Consider the following 17,662-nt stretch of genomic DNA (forward strand, 5'->3'; position numbering starts at 1 on the left):
GAGTCTGTTCTGCCTTAGCCAATGGCAGCTCCCTTTTTCTAGGAGCTTCGCTGCATACTCTTCACTATGCCCATTATTATCTGCTTAGGAATTCTCATCTCCTTCCCGTGAGCCATCTCTCTGCTGCCTTCTCAGTGACGGAGGAAATCATGTGTTTTACACCTTCCTCTCTGCATGGTCTGTCCTGAAGAGCAATGCAGGGTCAACAGCGTCTCTGCAGAATCTAAGCTGTCATTTTAACAGCATTAAGTGCCTGTCCTTTCAGTTGTGGAGGACCTTTCTGAGCATCACCCCTGCCAGGTGCTCAGAATTTCTGCAGACAGGCAGTCACAAAGTGGGTAAATCCATACTTGCTGTCAGGGACTTACACCTAGGAGGGCTTCAGCCTAACAGCTCTGGGATGTGTCACTGACGCCCATTCATCTCAGCAGTGTGTTAATTCTGAAGGCCAGTGATGACCACGAAAATGACAAGGTTGCAAATTCCCAACTTGCGGCTTTAGCAGAAACCTGCCTCTCCTGTGGGGCTGTGGGTGGAGCTGGGGTGAAGTAGCATCTTTATTCCTGTTCTCCTGTGGCAAGGTCTCATTTAGGGTGACCAGATGTCCCGATTTAATAGGGACAGTCCTGATATTTGGGGCTTTGTCTTATATAGACACCTGTTATCCCCCACTCCCGTCCCGATTTTTCACACTGGTGTGTGGTCACCTTAGTCTCATTATTATGTGGGTTGGCTTTCCTCATCTGTTTCTTTCCTCTCTCTTCCTTCCCCATCCCCACTCTCTCTGCCTCCCTCTCCCTTCCAGCCAGTCTGTTGGCACTGCTGATCTAGGACCTGGGATTAGGGATTGATATGTAAGGCCCAGTGACCATCAAAGGCCTAACTTCAAAGGCCTAACTTTTGGACCCTCAAGCAGCAACTGCCCTTTGTATCTTGTATCGGGCAGAGCTCACAGCTGGTGCATAACAAATAATGCACAACAATGGCTAACTCTGGGGAGTGCCCTTTCTCTCGGGCAGATCTCAGAATGGACTCTTACCTGATCCAAATGAACGGCAATAGCGATGTCCATGTACATAGAAATGGGAACAGCCCCTCCCTGAGGAAGGTGAAAGGCCGGAAGCCTAGATGGGCAGTCCGGGCCTCTGAGATGTCCAAGAAGACTTTCAATCCCATCCGAGCCATCGTGGACACTATGAAAGTGGAACCGAACCCAAACAAGCCCATGATCTCCTTGTCCCTAGGTGAGTACTGGGAAATACACTGGGTGGTAGCTGAAGAGATGTGGTACTGAGGGCCCCTGATCTGAGCTGCAGCCGAGGGGTCTTTGGAGCATTAGGGAGGGACAATGTGCTGTTTACAGCTTCATCATTAAAGGATATGAGAAAAAAGGATTTTGCTGTTTGCCATTCCCTAAAAGGTGATCCAACGGTGTTTGGAAACCTTCCCACTGATGATGAGGTCACCCAGGCTGTGAAGGAGGCCCTGGACTCAGGGAACTACAATGGATACGCTCCTTCAGTCGGTAAGGATTCCTCTTCGGAGGGCAGTGTCCTAGCCCAGCTTGTGCACAGGAGGACAGGGCTGAGCCAGGGGATCTAGACAGATGTCCTGTTACATCTTTCTGATTGGCACAGACTCACTCCGATACTCTTCTGGCCTGTGTGTGCCCATGCACACCAGTGAGCAGCAGGGCCTTTGAACAGGTTGGAGGCCTGATTTGCTCATGGAGGAGATGTGCTGCTTTGTCCCGGTCATTACGTGGCTATTGTTCTGGGAAAAGGCTGGGACAGACACAATTCTGCTATCTGGATAGGTATCCTCACAGTAGTGTGATGCGGGGAAGGCATTGCATCCTCATTCTGCTCCATATCTTGTCACTTTGGCTAGCTGTTTTAGTCCCATTCTTCACAGGAAAGTGCTTCAAACAATCATTCAAGACCCACGAGATGCCAAATCCATCCCTGTTGTGACCCCATAGACGCTGAGAATGTCCCTGCAGAGTGAGAGCCCTGGAGCAGAGCAAAGATTGCTGCATTCCCACACAGTTTTGTTCTTGATATAATTACGCACTTTCCACACCATGCTGGCTTGGCCAGGGAGGTTGTAGACTCAGTTTACCGACGGAGTTAACTTGGGCTGTGGGGACTGGGCATGGGGCATTAATTCAGGGGCAGGGGGACTTTGCATTGGAGCAGGCCCTTATCTGTGCTGTAAAGCCTGCACTTCCCAGGCCTGCTCTGGGGCCAGGATGTCACTCACCTGCCCTGGGTGCTGAAAGCTGCTGGTTCAGTGATGGAACATGATGCTTGTGTCAGGGTCCACTGACCTTGTCTTTTGTTTCCTTCGGAATTCAGATGAATTCCATCCTGCCCTGGGGTTTATTCCTCTGGAGACCCCTCTTTGTGCGGTGTGGTCTCTGTCCCATGCCTCTGGCGGTTCCTGCACAGAATGGGGAAATCCGGTAAAACCACCGTCACTCCATATTCCATCCTTCTCTCCCAAGGGTACCAGTCTTGCCGGCAGGTGGTTGCTGCGTATTATAGCTGCCCTGAAGCACCTCTGGAAGCTCAGGTAATGAAGCCTTCCTGGCAAGAGTCCTCACTGGAGAATGAACATGCTCCTTGGTGCTAGCAACAAACTAGACAGTGCAGCACGGTGGGGCCCCAACTGTGCTTTTCTCACACCTTGTCTCTATCCAAGGAGAGAGCAAGATGGCTGGACATGATCCATTTCCAAAGTGACCTTATCTGGCTTTCTGCCCCAATCCTGGGGCCTGCCTGTCACCCATTCCTGGCTTTCTAATCTGGTGGGTTTGAGCTCCCCAGAAGCCAGCAGTGGTTGCTGCTGTCTGTTTAGCTTCTTCCAGGCCCTTTTAGCCAAGAAGCTCTTACTCCCAGTTCAGCTGTCAGTGACTGCTTTGGAATTTCTCAGAGCAGCCTTTGGTTGCATTCAAAGAGCTCATTCTTGTTTGCTGTCTGCAGGACGTTATCCTGACGAGTGGCTGCAGCCAGGCTATCGAACTTGCATTAGCAGTGCTGGCTAATCCAGGGCAGAACATCCTGGTGCCAAGACCTGGCTTCTCTCTCTACAAGACCCTTGCACTCTCCATGGGGATTGAGGTCAAATTCTACAACCTCTTGGTAAGGCAGTTAGGAGCGGAATGCTGCAGCCCCCTCTAGAGAGCTTCCAGGGATCTCTTACCCTCCTCATAAGAAAAGAGAGGAAGGCATGAAGTGCCAAAGCCAAATAAGCTGCTGCCAGAGCCTATCAGCCCAGCCCTTCTCATGGGCCTTCGGCTTTCCATGGTGGCCATGCTCCCCGAGGCCCCTGTATAAGTTATGCCTTCTCACAGGAAGGAAGAAATGCCGGTGCCTTTCATTAGGCGCAAAGCACAGCTATGTCTGCGTGGTCTTTGCCCTGCACATGGCCACACATGCTTCACATCCTGCACCTGGCCTAGGGTGACCAGATGTCCCGATTTTATAGGGACAGTCCCGATTTTTGGGTCTTTTTCTTATATAGGCTCCTGTTACTGCCCCCCCGTCCCAATTTTTCACACTTGCTGTCTGGTCACCCTAGTCTGGCCGGACCCTCGTGTCTCACTCCGGGCCTGGACTCCTAGTCCCTCAGCCTGTGCCCCTCTCCTCATTCTGTGCCTGGCCCTTCTGCACTTCATCCCCATGCCTGGTGCCCAGCCCCCAGCTGGATCCTTACTCCATACCTTATTCTTCATCTTCACGCACCCGCTCCTCTCCTCCTCCTCACTAGCCTGAGAAAGCCTGGGAAATTGACTTGAAGCACTTGGAGTCGCTGGTGGATGAGAAGACGGCCTGTCTCATTGTGAACAACCCTTCTAACCCCTGCGGCTCTGTATTCAGCAAGAGCCATCTCCAGAAAATCCTGGCCGGTGAGTCTCTGAGCACTAAGCCAGAGCAGGGCTGTCGTTTGCTGCCTTGCCCTATCCTCTGCTTATCTGTTTCAGTCTAATTATGGTGAGCTCTATGGCAGGACCTGACCTATTATGTTGGTGCTACAGAAATAACAATACCAGGGCTTGGAGGATTCACCCCACGCTCTGTGACTTACCCTGTTCCCAGGGCCTTTGGGACAACCCTGCACAGAGTCAGCATGGCCAGGGAAGGGATGCAGGATGAGAGGTCCTAGGGTCTATCCCTAACCCACTATGTGGCTCTTCTCTGGCTGTATAATGGGGATTGTGCTCCTGATCCACCTCTCAGAATCCATGCTGGGAAAGCCTTCAACATTATGATTAGTGGATCAGTGATGTCTGTCCCAGGCCTGGGGTCAGAGCAGGCATAGGCCCTGCAAGTCTACCCCTGGGAAGGATTGTTCCTAACAATGTATTCTCTAATGCTTTGTCCACTGGTTTGCATGTCCGAAACAAGGAATATGGAGACCCTCTGTGGGTGGATTGTGGTCTATTCTGTAGGGCTAGGGGAGAGCCCATGCCTGGCCTCTGTAGGATGAGGGTGGGTCTGCACCCTGTAGGGAAACAAGGCAGCCAGTTTCAGTGTTTACTTCTCTCCCCCAGTGGCCTCGAGACAATGTGTCCCCATCCTAGCTGATGAAATCTATGGAGACATGGTGAGTGCCTGTCCTTGCCATGCACAAACTGCACCCAGAGCCTGGGTCTTTGGCTTCTCACTATACACTTGCCCTTTGGTAGCAGGGTTTAAGAGTAACTAGCCCCAGACAAGAGCCTTAGCTATTAGTCCTGCTGCCTTTGAGAACAACCATGTACTGTACTTGCAGCTCCCTGGTCCTGTCTGCCCAGCTGTCCCCTGGCAGGGCATCTCGTGTCTGGTACTCTCCTTTCCTCTGGGTGAAGCAAACTCAGAGCTGCAAGCACTCACACTCTTGTGTGCATTTCTGTGCTTGTGTCTCCCATCCAGGGGCCCCTGTGATCCCTTAATTAGGATCAGATGTGCAGAGTCTGGCTCTTTGCACTGCACATGAATTCCCCCTTGAAGCAGCCCTACAGCTCCCCCAAACCTGCTCTCTGCACCGTCTGTTTCATTCCAGAGTCTCACTGCTCATCTGCTTTGATATCCCTGCCAGTGAATTAATGAGTCAACCTCCTGCCCTCCCAGAGCTCCTCTGTCTCTCACAGGGAATTGGCAAGGAGAGGGTGGCTGCTAATGCATCCTCCTGTCTCACAGGTGTTTGCAGAGTGCAAGTATGAGCCCATTGCAACTCTCAGCACCAACGTGCCGATCCTGTCCTGTGGAGGCCTGGCCAAGCGATGGCTGGTCCCAGGCTGGAGGATGGGATGGATCCTGGTTAATGATCGGAGAGACATCTTTGGGAAGGAGGTGAGGAATGTTGTCTGGTGGCCTTCTCGATGCCAGCAATAGCGCCATACGCTAAATGTGCACAGTCTGCAGGCAACTTCCCCTGCACATGCACACACCACTGCCTTTCACTCAGGCACAGGCAAGCACGCTTCCTCCTGCTCACGCATGCTCCCTTGCAGGCTCACACGCACATGCCCTCGTGTTCCTGCCTGCTGCTTCATGCACACATGCTGCCTTCTCTTCACAATTGCCAACTTTCACACAGTAAATAAGCACCCCAACTTTCACAGTAGCCAAAAATCAAGCTAATCCCATTTCAAAACAAGGCCCAAACAAGCCAGTCCCTAAGAACCCCAACACTCTATGTGATTAGATACCCCTCACGTGCAGTCTGAGACTGTGGTGGGCCCGCTGAGCACCCCTGACTCTCTCCCCCCTTGCCTCTGTTTGTTAGGAGCTGATCAATAAAAAGAAGCAACAAACTACAAGCCAAACAAGCAACTCTCAAGCTAATTAAGCCAAAAACAAGCCTAATTTCTGTGATTTTTTCCGCAGGTTTGGCATGTCTGCTTCTGAGTCACTTCACCTGCTAAGCCCACTCCAGACCTCCCACAGAGGCCCAGTTCTTCCTTGCCCCTGTGCATGAACCCCAGCCATTGCCACTCCGATCCTGCACTCACTCTTGGGACTGGTGGAAATGATGCCCCAAAGCTCAGGGCAACCATGAATCTGGCCCTGAGCTGCTTTTGTGCATGCCCTGCAGATATGAGAGGGAATAACCTCTGCCCATCCCATTCTCCCCTCTCTAACCGCAGCTGAACTTGATGCCCATATCTCATCCCTGCTGTTAGATCCCCTGTGTTCACCAGTGCTTTCACCTGAAACTAAATAAATTCCTGTTTTGGGCACAAGGGGAAAAAAAAGGCACTTTGGAGGCGAAGGGTTTTGCTTTCCTCTCGCAGGCAGGCCCTGTTTCCCCTACAGGAATAACACAAAGTCGTGCTGCCCCTTGTGGTTCCTATCTGCTCCTAATGTGGTTTCTCCTTATTGGTGGGAACAAGATAGCAGGTGATGGTGCAGCCTGAGCTTTGACTGTTTAGTCATTTATTGATTTGTGGCCTGATGATGCCCCATAGAGCTGGGAGCTTTCCACAGACCAGGGGCACCCAAGCGCTCAGAAAGGGCAGCAGTGTGGTATCATCTGTCCCCGGCTGGCCAAGGTGCAGTATCCAGTTGTGATTAAACAGAATAGAAATGAGCAGAGTGAGCCAAAGACTGCATCACAACAGATACTGGTTTGCAAAGCCTCTGGCTTGGGTTTGCCTCAGGCGAGTCCCAGCCCTTTGGTGTTGGTGCATTTGGTTGGGAAACCCTGACACTTGTGTGCACAGTTCAGTCAAATCCACAGTCAGTGACAATGGATTCTCAGGCACAAAGGATTCAGAGATTCGGGGGGTGGGTGTGTACAAGCCTCAGCCCCAGACTACTTCAGAGAAGCCTAGGAGCTACTCTAGCATATCAGACATTCTCTGGTAACAGGAAACTCCAGCTAGTGAACTCTGGCTGCTTCCTGGCCCCTTTGTACCGTAAGAGTGGTGTGAAAGGGCTGAATCCTAGCTAAGGATTTGGGACCAGTTCTGGCCCTCAAACACAGCTAGTGCCTTCATAGATAGTCTGCAGATACCTGCGATACAGACCCCAGATAATGGGACTGGCTCCGGAATGCTTTACAAAGTTTGAAAAAACACCCCTTGTCCAATTGTGAGCATGTTTGATCCTATGAACAGCTAGAAATGCTAGCATCAGGGTGAGAGCATTTTCCTTTCCTTCATGAGTGTGCGATCTTTGAGGTCAGAGTGTCATCTGTGTTTCAGATCAGGGATGGCCTTGTAAGCTTGAGTCAAAGGATCCTGGGACCCTGCACAATTGTCCAGGGGGCACTGGAACACATCATCCACCGAACACCCCCAGAGTTTTACCACAACACCCTCAGCTTCCTCAAGGTATCCCCCCCCCGAGAGACAGGTATTTAGAGTGAGAGGGGACCAGTCAAACAGGACTATAAATCGTCACAGTGGTGTCTCACTAGGGACCTCATCTTCCCATGTCCACTCTCTCCCAGCAAGAGGCAATGGAGGGAGCAGGGGAGGAGTGCTGGTAGTGGGGGGAGCTCCTGGTTACTGTAGTCCTGACCTCTCCCAGCAGGGGTCGCTGCCAGGAGGGGGCAGGAGTGCCAGCTGTGGGGAACTCTTGACAATCCAGTCATAGCACTGCCAGCCAGGAGGTGCTGTAGGAAGAAATGCTGGTGGTGGGGTGGCGGGATGTCTACAGTGATTTGCTGAGATCAGCTCAGTCACCTCGAATGCAGTCAAGGCTGTTAACATCTGTCCTGTTTGCATTAGATGCCCCTTTATTTGCAGTGGGGGACTTGTCTTGGGTTTTGGCTGAGAATTTGTCTCCAATTTGCTGAGCTGCTTCCTGGAACGTCTCGAGTCCTGAACTCTCTCCTCTCTGCCTTTCAGTCCAATGCTGACCTTTGCTACGCTGCCTTGTCTGCAGTCTCTGGACTCCAGCCCATCCAGCCCTCGGGGGCCATGTACCTCATGGTAAGTGAGGCGCTAATGTGCCATTTTCAGAGCATTGCTGTTTGCTCAGTGTGTGCTGGATCCTGTTGCCCTGCCCAGTGTCTGCCTTGTCTGCTTAAAATGTGAGTTGTTCAGGGAAGGGCCTGTCTCTTACTGTGTCTGGGCAGTGCCCAGCACAGTGGGGCCCTGATCTCAGCTGGGGCAGGGCCTGTCTCTTACTGTGTCAGGACAGTAGGGGGACCAGATGAGAGGGAGAAAATATTGGGACACATGGAGGGAGGGGGGGGAAGGGTCTGGCAGTAGAGCAAAAAAAAAAAAAAAAAAGACGAGTGCTGCCAGCAGAGCAGCAATACATAAATAAATAGATAGATAAATAGATAAATAAGGTAAGCACTGCCGGCGGAACAAAATCTCAGGACAAGTTGCATCTCGACCAAAGATCGGTTGGAACATGGGACAAACACCTAAATATCGGGACAGTCTCGATTTTATTAGGATGTCTGATCACCCTACTGGGCAGCGCCCAGCACAGTGGGGCCCCATTCTTCAGAGAGTCCTAGAGTGTAAGGCCAGGGGGGACCACGGTGTCATTTAGTCTGACCTCCTGGGTAGCACAGCTCAGAGAATTCCACCCAGCTACCCCTCTGGTGAGCCCAGTAACTTGTGTCTAGCTAACGCAAATTGTCCAGAAAGGCACTGGTCTGGAGCTGAAGACGTTAAGAGATGGAGGATCACTACTTCCCTTGGCTGTTTGGTCCAATGGTTGATCACCCTCACAGTTAAAAAACATTGTGCCTTATTTCTAATGTGAATGTGTCCGGCTTTAACTTCCAGCTGCTGATTCTCATTATTCTTTTGTCTGCAAGAAGAGTCAAAAGCCCTTTAGTACTTGTTATTTTCTCCCTGTGAAGATACTGGTGTCCTGTAAACAAGTAATCTCTTAATCTTCTTTATGAGAAGCTAAACGAATCAACCTCTTTATGTCTCTAACTGTAAAACATTTTCTCCAGCCCTTGAATCATTTTTATGGCTCTTGTCTGCACCCTCTCCAGTTTTGCAGTATCCTTTTTAAAAGGTGGGCACGAGAACTGCTTCACGGTATTCTAGCATCAGTCTCACCAATGCTGCATACAGAGAAAAAATCACCTCCCTTCTGTTCACTTATTCATACGCCCAAGGAGTGCATTGGCCCTTTTTGCCGCAGCATCTCACTGGGAGCTCATGTGGAGTTGTTTGTCCACTATCCCCTCTAAATCCTGTATAGAGTTGTTGCTTTCCAGAATATGGTCTCCCATTCTGCAGGCATGGTGTGCATTCCATGTTCCTAGGCATTCTTTATATTTGGCTTTATTAAAACTTCCTTGTTTGAATGGGCCCAGTTTACCGAGCAATCCAGATCACTCTGCATGACTTCCCTGTCCTCAGCATTGTTTACCACTCTACTAATCTTTTGTGTCATCTTTATATTTACTGCCAGATCATTGATAAAAATGTTGAATAGTGTCAGGTACTGATCCTTGCAGAACCCCACTAGCAATACCCACACTCAGTGACCGACTGTTCCCCAGGGACAACTATTTTTTGAGCTCTGTTGGTTAGCCAGTTCTTAATCCATTTATCATGTGCTTATTCTTTAGAGATATTGCTAATTTTTTAATCACTGTCATGTGGTACTAAATCAAACACTTAACAAAAGTCTAAGTAGCTACACAGTTACATTTTCAATCAAACTTTTAATCTCATAAAATAATGAAATCAGGTTTGCTTGACAAGATGTATTTTCCATAAAAACCACATTGACTGGCATTAATTATACTCCTATTCTTTAATTCTTTGTCAACTGAATCATCTTTACCATTATTTTGAGTGGGATGTCTCTAGTTGCCTGAGTCATCCCACTTGCCCTTTTTGAAAATTGATACAACATGAACACTCTTCCAGTCTTCTGGAATTTCCCTAATACCGCATGATTTATTAAAAATGAACCAGCAGGCCAAAGATCTGCTCAGCCAGCACGTTTAGGGCTCTTAGGTACAAGTTATACAGGTCTGCTGTTCTTAAAATATTTTATCTCTAGTAGATGCTGTTTAACATCCTCTTTTGTTACTAGTAGACAGGAAAGTAGCTCATTATCCTCAGGTAATACGAGTACATGATCATTCTCATTTCCAAATATAGAACACATATCTATTAAATACCCTTGCCTTTTCTGCATCATTATTAACAGTTTTACCATCTCACTCTAATAATGGTTTTATACCATTGTTAGAATTTATTTTGTCCATAAAAAATCCTCCTTATTCTCCTTAGGCCTACCAGCCCCATGAATGTCCCTTGATATCTTTAGCTTCCCTTATCAATATTCTGTACTTCATCACTTCTAATTTATATCAATTGCTATCTATTTTACTCTTTTCCCATTTGTTATATATTGTCTTTTTATTCTGATTGCTGACTTTATTTTGCCACTGGCTTTTGGCCAAAGTTTTCTTCTTTCTTGATTGTGAATTCATGGCTTTTTGCCATCTAGTAAACTCTTCTTAAACAACAGTGAATTTTCATTCACATTTTTCTGTGTAAATTTCACTATAATTTCCCTCAGCTTTGGGAAATTAGCCCCATTGAAGCACCAAATATATATATTATTGGTCAGAACCTTCCTCTCTTTGCCCAAAATGAATATAATTAGGTCATGATTGCTGGTCTCTAGGTAACAACCAACTTCCAGTTCAGTGAACAGTCCATCATTATCCATCACAGTAAGGTCCAGAATAGTTACCTCTGCTGGCTGCAGTCCCTTTGTGTTAGAAAATCAGCATCAAAATGTTTTATAAACGCTAATGGAGTTTTACTCCTGGCTGCAGGAGACCTCTAGCATGTCTTCTCAACTGAAGTCCTGCATCACAACCATTTTTCTTTCCGCATATTATGGACAAGTATTTAAGAAGTGACTCAACCTGTTCTCTGGCTTGTATCAGATCCCCACCACTGCCCCCTCCTGGGCATTAACAGCACATTGATCCATGTGCATTGAAGAGCTGGTGGTTCTGAGCTATCAGTAACTCTAAAACAGGTTATGGTCTTTTTAACGGAGTCCCCTTCCCTCTGTACTTCCTCTCCTTCCTTGACAGGTCATCCCACTTTGTCAGTAACAATAGTGGGGAGTATCAGGGGGTAGCTGTGTTAGTCTGTAGCCACAAAAACAACAAGGAGTCCGGTGGCACCTTAAAGACTGACAGATTTATTCGGGCATAAGCTTTTGTGGCTAAAAACCTCACTTCTTCAGATGCATGGAGTGAAAATTACAGATGCAGGCATTATATAATGACACGTGAAGAGAAGGAAGTTACCTCACAAGTATTGACAGGGCCAATTCAATCAGGGTGGATGTAGTCCATTCCCAATAATTGATGAGTAGGTGTCAATTCCAGGAGAGGGAAAGCTGCTTTTGTCGTGAGCCAGCCACTCCTAGGCCCTGTTCAAGCCCAAATTAATGGCGTTAAATTTGCAAATGAATTTTAAAGTTCTGCTGTTTCTCTTTGAAGTCTGTTTCTGAAGTTTTTTTGTTCAAGTATGGCTACTTTTAAATCTGTTACAGAATGTCCAGGGAGATTGAAGTGTTCTCCTGCTGGCTTTTGTATGTTACCATTCCTGATGTCTGGTTTGTGTCCGTTTATTCTTTTATGTAGAGACTGTCCGGTTTGGCCAATGTACATGCAGTGGGGCATTGCTGGCACCTAATGGCATCTATCACATGAGTAGATGTGCCGGTGAATGAGTCCCTGATGGTGTAGCTGATGTGGTTGGGTCCTCTGATGGTGGCGCTAGAGTAGATATGTGGAATGGTAACATACAAAAGCCAGTAGGAGAACACTTCACTCTCCCTGGACATTCTATAACAGATTTAAAAGTAGCCATCCTTTAACAAAAAAATGCAGAGGGGGGCATGAGGCTGTATAGGCTGCGGGGGGAGGAGGGATGCGGGGGACATGGGGCTGTATAGACTGCGGGGGGAGGATGAATGTGAGTGGCATGGGGCTGTATAGACTGTGAGGCGGGAGGAGGGGTGCGAACAGCATGGGGTTGTATGGGCTGTGGAGGGGAGGAGGGATGCAGGGGGCATGGGGCTGTATAGGCTGCGGGGGGAGGAGGGATGCGGGGGACATGGGGCTGTATAGGCTGCGGGGGGAGGATGAATGTGAGTGGCATGGGGCTGTATAGACTGTGAGGCGGGAGGAGGGGTGCGAACAGCATGGGGTTGTATGGGCTGTGGAGGGGAGGAGGGATGCAGGGGGCATGGAGCTGTATAGGCTGTGGGGGGGAGGAGGGATGCGGGAGGCACCGGGCTGTATAGACTGAGTGGGGAGGAGGGATGTAGGAGGCATGGGGCTGTATAGACTGTGGGGGGAGGAGAGATGCAGGGGGAACGGGGCTGTATAGACTGGGGGGGAGGAGAGATGCAGGGGGAACGGGGCTGTATAGGCTGTGGAGGGAGGAGGGATGCGGAGGGCACGGGGCTGTATAGACTGCGGGGGGGAAGAGGGATGCAGGAGGCACGGGATTGTATAGGTTGCGGGGAAGAATGGATGCAGGGGGCATGGGGTTGTATGGGGCGGGGAGGAGGGATGCAGGGGGCATCGGGTTGTATAGGCTGCAGGGAGAGGAGGAAGAATGAAGGGGGCACAGGACTGTATGGGGTGGGGAGGAGTTCTGTGGGGGGCATGGGACTATATAGCCTTTGGGGGAGAAAGGGGGGTTCAGAGGGCACGGGACTGTATAGGGGTGGGGAGGAGCGGTGCGGAGGACATCGGTCTGTATAGGCTGCGGGGGAAGGATGGATGTGAGTGGCATGGGTCTGTATAGGCTGCGAGTGGGGAGGAGGGATGCAGGGGGCACGGGGCTGTATAGGGATGGGAAGAAGGGATGCAGGGGGCAGGGGGCTGTATAGGGTGCAGAGAAGGATGGATGCAGGGGGCACGGGGCTGTATAGGGACAGGGAGGAGGGGTGTGGGGGGCATGGGACTGTATATGCTGTGGGGAGGGGAGGAGGGTTGTGGGGGGCATGGGGCTGTATAGGGGCAGGGAGGAGGGGTGCAGGGGGCACGGAGCTGTATAGGCTTCAGGGGGGAGGAGAGATGCGGGGGTGTGGGGCTGTATAGGGGTGGGGAGGGGAAGAGCGGTGTGGGGGCATGGGGCTGTATAGGGGCAGGGAGGAGGGGTGCAGGGGGCATGGGGCTGTATATGCTGTGGGGAGGGGAGGAGGGTTGCGGGGGGCATGGGGCTGTATAGGGGTGGGAAGGGGAATTGGAGTGTGGAGGGCATGGGGCTGTATAGAGGCAGGGAGCAGGGGTGCAGGGGACTCGGGACTGTATATGCTGTGGGGAGGGGGGGAGGAGGGGTGCGGGGGGCATAGGGCACAGGGCTGTATAGGGGCATGGAGGAGGCGTGCAGGGGGCACGGGACTGTATATGCTGTGGGGAGGGGAGGAGGGGAGCAGGGGACATGGGGCTGTGTAGGCTTTGGGGAGGAGTAGAGATGCGGGGGGCACAGGGCTGTATAGACTGCTGGAGGGAGGAGAGATGCCGGGGGGCATGGGGTTGTAGAGGGGCAAGAAGGAGGGGTGGGCAAGAGGGATGCTCTGTGGGTGCTGTGAGGGAAGAGCTCCTTGGTGATGCCTGGTGCAATCCTATCCAGCCTTGGCCTCTGACATCCCTAATTTCTGCATTGCAGGTTGGAATTGAAATGGAGCATTTCCCCAAGTTTGAGAATGATATGGAGTTCACCAAGCAGCTGATCTCAGAGCAGTCAGTCTTCTGCCTGCCAGCCTCGGTCAGTGTTCCCCTCAGAGCAGCCACACACGAAGAGAGTCTGGGGCAGGCTGGGAGCTCTGAGCCTGGGGCACCTGGTGTGGGGGGCTGAGAGCTCTGAGCGTGGGGCGCCCGGTGTGCGGGGCTGGGAGCTCTGAGCCTGGGGCACCTGGTGCGGGGGGCTGGGAGCTCTGAGGGTGGGGCACCCGGTGTGCGGGGCTGGGAGCTCTGAAGGTGGGGCGCCCGGTGTGGGGGGCTGGGAGCTCTGAGCCTGGGGCACCCGGTGCGGGGGGCTGGGAGCTCTGAGGGTGGGGCACCCGGTGCGGGGGGCTGGGAGCTCTGAGCGTGGGGCGCCCGGTGTGCGGGGCTGGGAGCTCTGAAGGTGGGGCGCCCGGTGTGCGGGGCTGGGAGCTCTGAGCCTGGGGCACCCGGTGCGGGGGGCTGGGAGCTCTGAGGGTGGGGCACCCGGTGCGGGGGGCTGAGAGCTCTGAGCGTGGGGTGCCCGGTGCGGGGGGCTGGGAGCTCTGAGCGTGGGGCGCCCGGTGTGCGGGGCTGGGAGCTCTGAGCCTGGGGCACCCGGTGTGGGGGGCTGGGAGCTCTGAGGGTGGGGCACCCGGTGTGCGGGGCTGGGAGCTCTGAGCCTGGGGCACCCGGTGCGGGGGGCTGGGAGCTCTGAGCGTGGGGCACCCGGTATGGGGGGCTGGGAGCTCTGAGCATGGGGCGCCCGGTGTGCGGGGCTGGGAGCTCTGAGCCTGGGGCACCCGGTGCGGGGGGCTGGGAGCTCGGAGCGTGGGGCACCCGGTGTGGGGGGCTGCGAGCTCTGAGCGTGGGGCACCCGGTGTGGGGGGCTGGGAGCTCTGAGCGTGGGGCACCGTGTGCGGGGGGCTGGGAGCTCTGAGCCTGGAGCACCTGGTGTGGGGAGCTGGGAGCTCTGAGCGTGGGGCACCTGGTGTGGGGAGCTGGGAGCTCTGAGCGTGGGGCACCCGGTGCGGGGGGCTGGGAGCTCTGAGGGTGGGGCACCCGGTGCGGGGGGCTGGGAGCTCTGAGGGTGGGGCACCCGGTATGGGGGGCTGGGAGCTCTGAGCATGGGGCGCCCGGTGTGCGGGGCTGGGAGCTCTGAGCCTGGGGCACCCGGTGCGGGGGGCTGGGAGCTCTGAGCGTGGGGCACCTGGTGTGGGGAGCTGGGAGCTCTGAGCGTGGGGCACCCGGTGTGGGGAGCTGGAAGCTCTGAGCCTGGGGCACCCGGTGCGGAGCTCTGAGTGTGGGGTGTTGGGGGGAGGTGGCTGGAAGCTCTGAGCGTGGGGCACCCGGTATGGGGGGCTGGGAGCTCTGAGCCTGGGGCGCCCGGTGCTGGGGGCTGGGAGCTCTGAGTGTGGAGTGTTGGGGGGAGGTGGCTGGAAGCTCTGAGCTTGGGGCACCCGGTGTGGGGGGCTGGGAGCTCTGAGCACGGGGCACCCGGTGCGGGGGGCTGGGAGCTCTGAGCACGGGGCACCTGGTGCGGGGGGCTGGGAGCTCTGAGCGTGGGGCACCCGGTATGGGGGGCTGGGAGCTCTGAGCCTGGGGCGCCCGGTGCTGGGGGCTGGGAGCTCTGAGTGTGGGGTGTTGGGGGGAGGTGGCTGGAAGCTCTGAGCGTGGGGCACCAGGTGGGAGACTGGGAGCTCTGAGCATGGAGTGTTGGGGGGAGGGGGCTGGGTGTCATGTGGTCCGCCAGAAGCCCTGGGCAGTGGTGCAATGGTCTTGCCTAGCCTGGCCCCAGGTGGCCGCTATCCTGTCTCTAAGATTGCAGAGTCTGCCCCTATGCCGTGCAGCCCATGTGTGCCTGAGCCCCGTGTCCTCTCTGCTTCACACAACAGCAGCTCCCTGCGGAGTTTACACCAGCTCAGTTTGATGCCCTATGCAAACCCCGAGGCCCCATTCATTGTGCAGGGACAAGGCTGGAGACATGCTGCACGTCTCCCCTTCCCACTCCAATTCCCGCAGTCACCTGCCGGGTTCCTTAGCCACTCACTGAGCCTTGAGAGTCCTTGGCTTCCTCCAGCCTCTTCTCTGGGTCCCGTCTGGGGACTGCTGTGTGTGGCCCCCCCAGCTCTTTTCTTCCAGCCCCTTCCCCTGAGGGTATCTCAGGTCCTTGCTGACGCAGCAGCCACGGGGGGGTTGTGCTGTGAAAGGCATTTTACAGATGGAGCTGCCAACCGGCCAGGATCAGATCCCACAGCTCCTTCCATCTGGCTAGGCCTGTTCCTGTGGGTTGGGCTCGCTCGCTGGACACAGCCGGGGACATGGCAGGGCAGGGGTCTGAGACCCCAGTTTCACCCCTGCCCAACTAATCAGCCTTTTCCCATGGTTTATTTCAGTGCTTTGAGTACCCCAATTTCTTCCGGGTGGTGCTAACGGTGCCCGAGGAACTGATGGTGGAGGCCTGCAGTCGCATCCAGGAGTTCTGTGAGAGGCACTACCAAGGCAGTGAGGGGGCCCAGGACCTGGAATGTGACAAATAGCCAGGAGTGCCCTCCACTCTGCCTCCGCCCAGCCACCCTGTAAATGATGCAGCAGTGGGCAGGGCAGGGCTGCCCTCAGGTCAGCACTTACATCCCATTGCACCTAATGCAACTGGAGCAGGCTACCACCCTGCAGAGCGTCTGCATGTTCCCTGGGCTCATGGGAACCAGCAGCCATCATTCTACCCTGCTCACTAGCCCTCAGGCACCCAGTGTCCCACTGCCCGCCAGGAGCCCATGCTCTGGTCTGTGTCGATGACACAGCACCCTTCATACAGGATCTACAGCTTCCACTCAGGCAGGCAGCCGTAGCATGTGGGAGCTGTCACTTAGCAGCTCGGTTTGAGAGTCTCTGTTGTTGCAGGGCACTAGCTGGGAGACTCCAGGCTGAATGCAAGATGACAACTTCTAATTCCCTTCACTAGCAGTTACACTGGATACTGAGCTGGACTCTTCCACTGACAGAGCCTTGCATGGAAAGAGGGCTGTGTCGGAGCAGAGTTCTCAGCCTCTTTCTGCCTGGAGCAAGACTGAACAGTCTGGTGTGCATGTGGCATGATGGACCCTTATCTGTCTACACCACAGAATGTCGCTGATTGTACCTGATGTGTCCCCTTTACATTGTCTAAGGAGCAGGAGCTCTGCGTACTCAGCCCTTGGTGTTGCAAAGGGCATAAATTATTGTAACTTTTTTATTAATAAATGTTTGGATGTGCCTGGCCTTGTACTGTGACCTGCCCTGGGGCTGCGTCTGTACCTGCCCTAGTCATCATGATCCCTCTTCTATTGACACTTCTTGCTGGCTGTTCCACGCCAGCCTGAGGCTGGAGCAGAGACCAGACAGGACCATGATCTTCATACATTTCATTTTGATACCAGACAAGACTACTCAAGCCCCAAGTACCTTTCTGCCAAAATGTTTTCACTTGGAAGATGTGCTGATAACTACACTAAACATCATCAGGTTTTTAGCCCCAAAACTTCACCTAGCAAACAGAGCATCAACCCCTAAAGACACAGACACATGCTAGAGCCAGCCCCATGCACCGCAGAATCTGCCATTCACAGAAATGAACCTCCCTCCCCCTCCACTCATGCCCACCATTGACCTCTGCACCAGCCTCCACACACACCATCAACCTCCGACCCGCCCTCGTACCCCCCTCCATCCGCCCCACCCTCGTACAAAGCTCTCCCTCCTCCACACACACCATCAACCTCTGACCCGCGCTCGTACCCCCCTCCATCCACCCCACCCTTGTACTAAGCTCTCCCCCCTCCACACACACCATTGATCTCCGACCCGCCCTCGTACCCCCATCCATCCTCCCCACCCTCGTACATAGCCCTCCCCTCTCCACACACACCATCAACCTCTGACCCACCCTCGTACACACCCCACACTCCCTCTGGGTCCTTTTGATTAAAAGACAAGCCCCTCTTCCAGCATTTTT

At 53.3% G+C, this 17,662-nt stretch overlaps 1 protein-coding gene across 1 annotated transcript; it reads left to right on the forward strand.

Moving 5' to 3' along the window:
• The first annotated feature begins 1,027 nt into the window (after positions 1-1,027).
• TAT (tyrosine aminotransferase) lies at positions 1,028-16,208 on the forward strand. The gene is made up of 11 exons (XM_030581677.1): positions 1,028-1,244; positions 1,421-1,525; positions 2,507-2,574; positions 2,985-3,143; positions 3,772-3,910; positions 4,556-4,608; positions 5,184-5,336; positions 7,193-7,321; positions 7,841-7,924; positions 13,634-13,732; positions 16,065-16,208. The coding sequence occupies exons 1-11, from the start codon at positions 1,028-1,030 to the stop codon at positions 16,206-16,208; spliced, it is 1,350 nt and encodes a 449-aa protein (XP_030437537.1).
• Positions 16,209-17,662: the final 1,454 nt, after the last annotated feature.

This window comes from Gopherus evgoodei, chromosome 12, assembly GCF_007399415.2.
Source record: "Gopherus evgoodei ecotype Sinaloan lineage chromosome 12, rGopEvg1_v1.p, whole genome shotgun sequence".
Classification (NCBI taxonomy): Eukaryota; Metazoa; Chordata; order Testudines; family Testudinidae; genus Gopherus; species Gopherus evgoodei.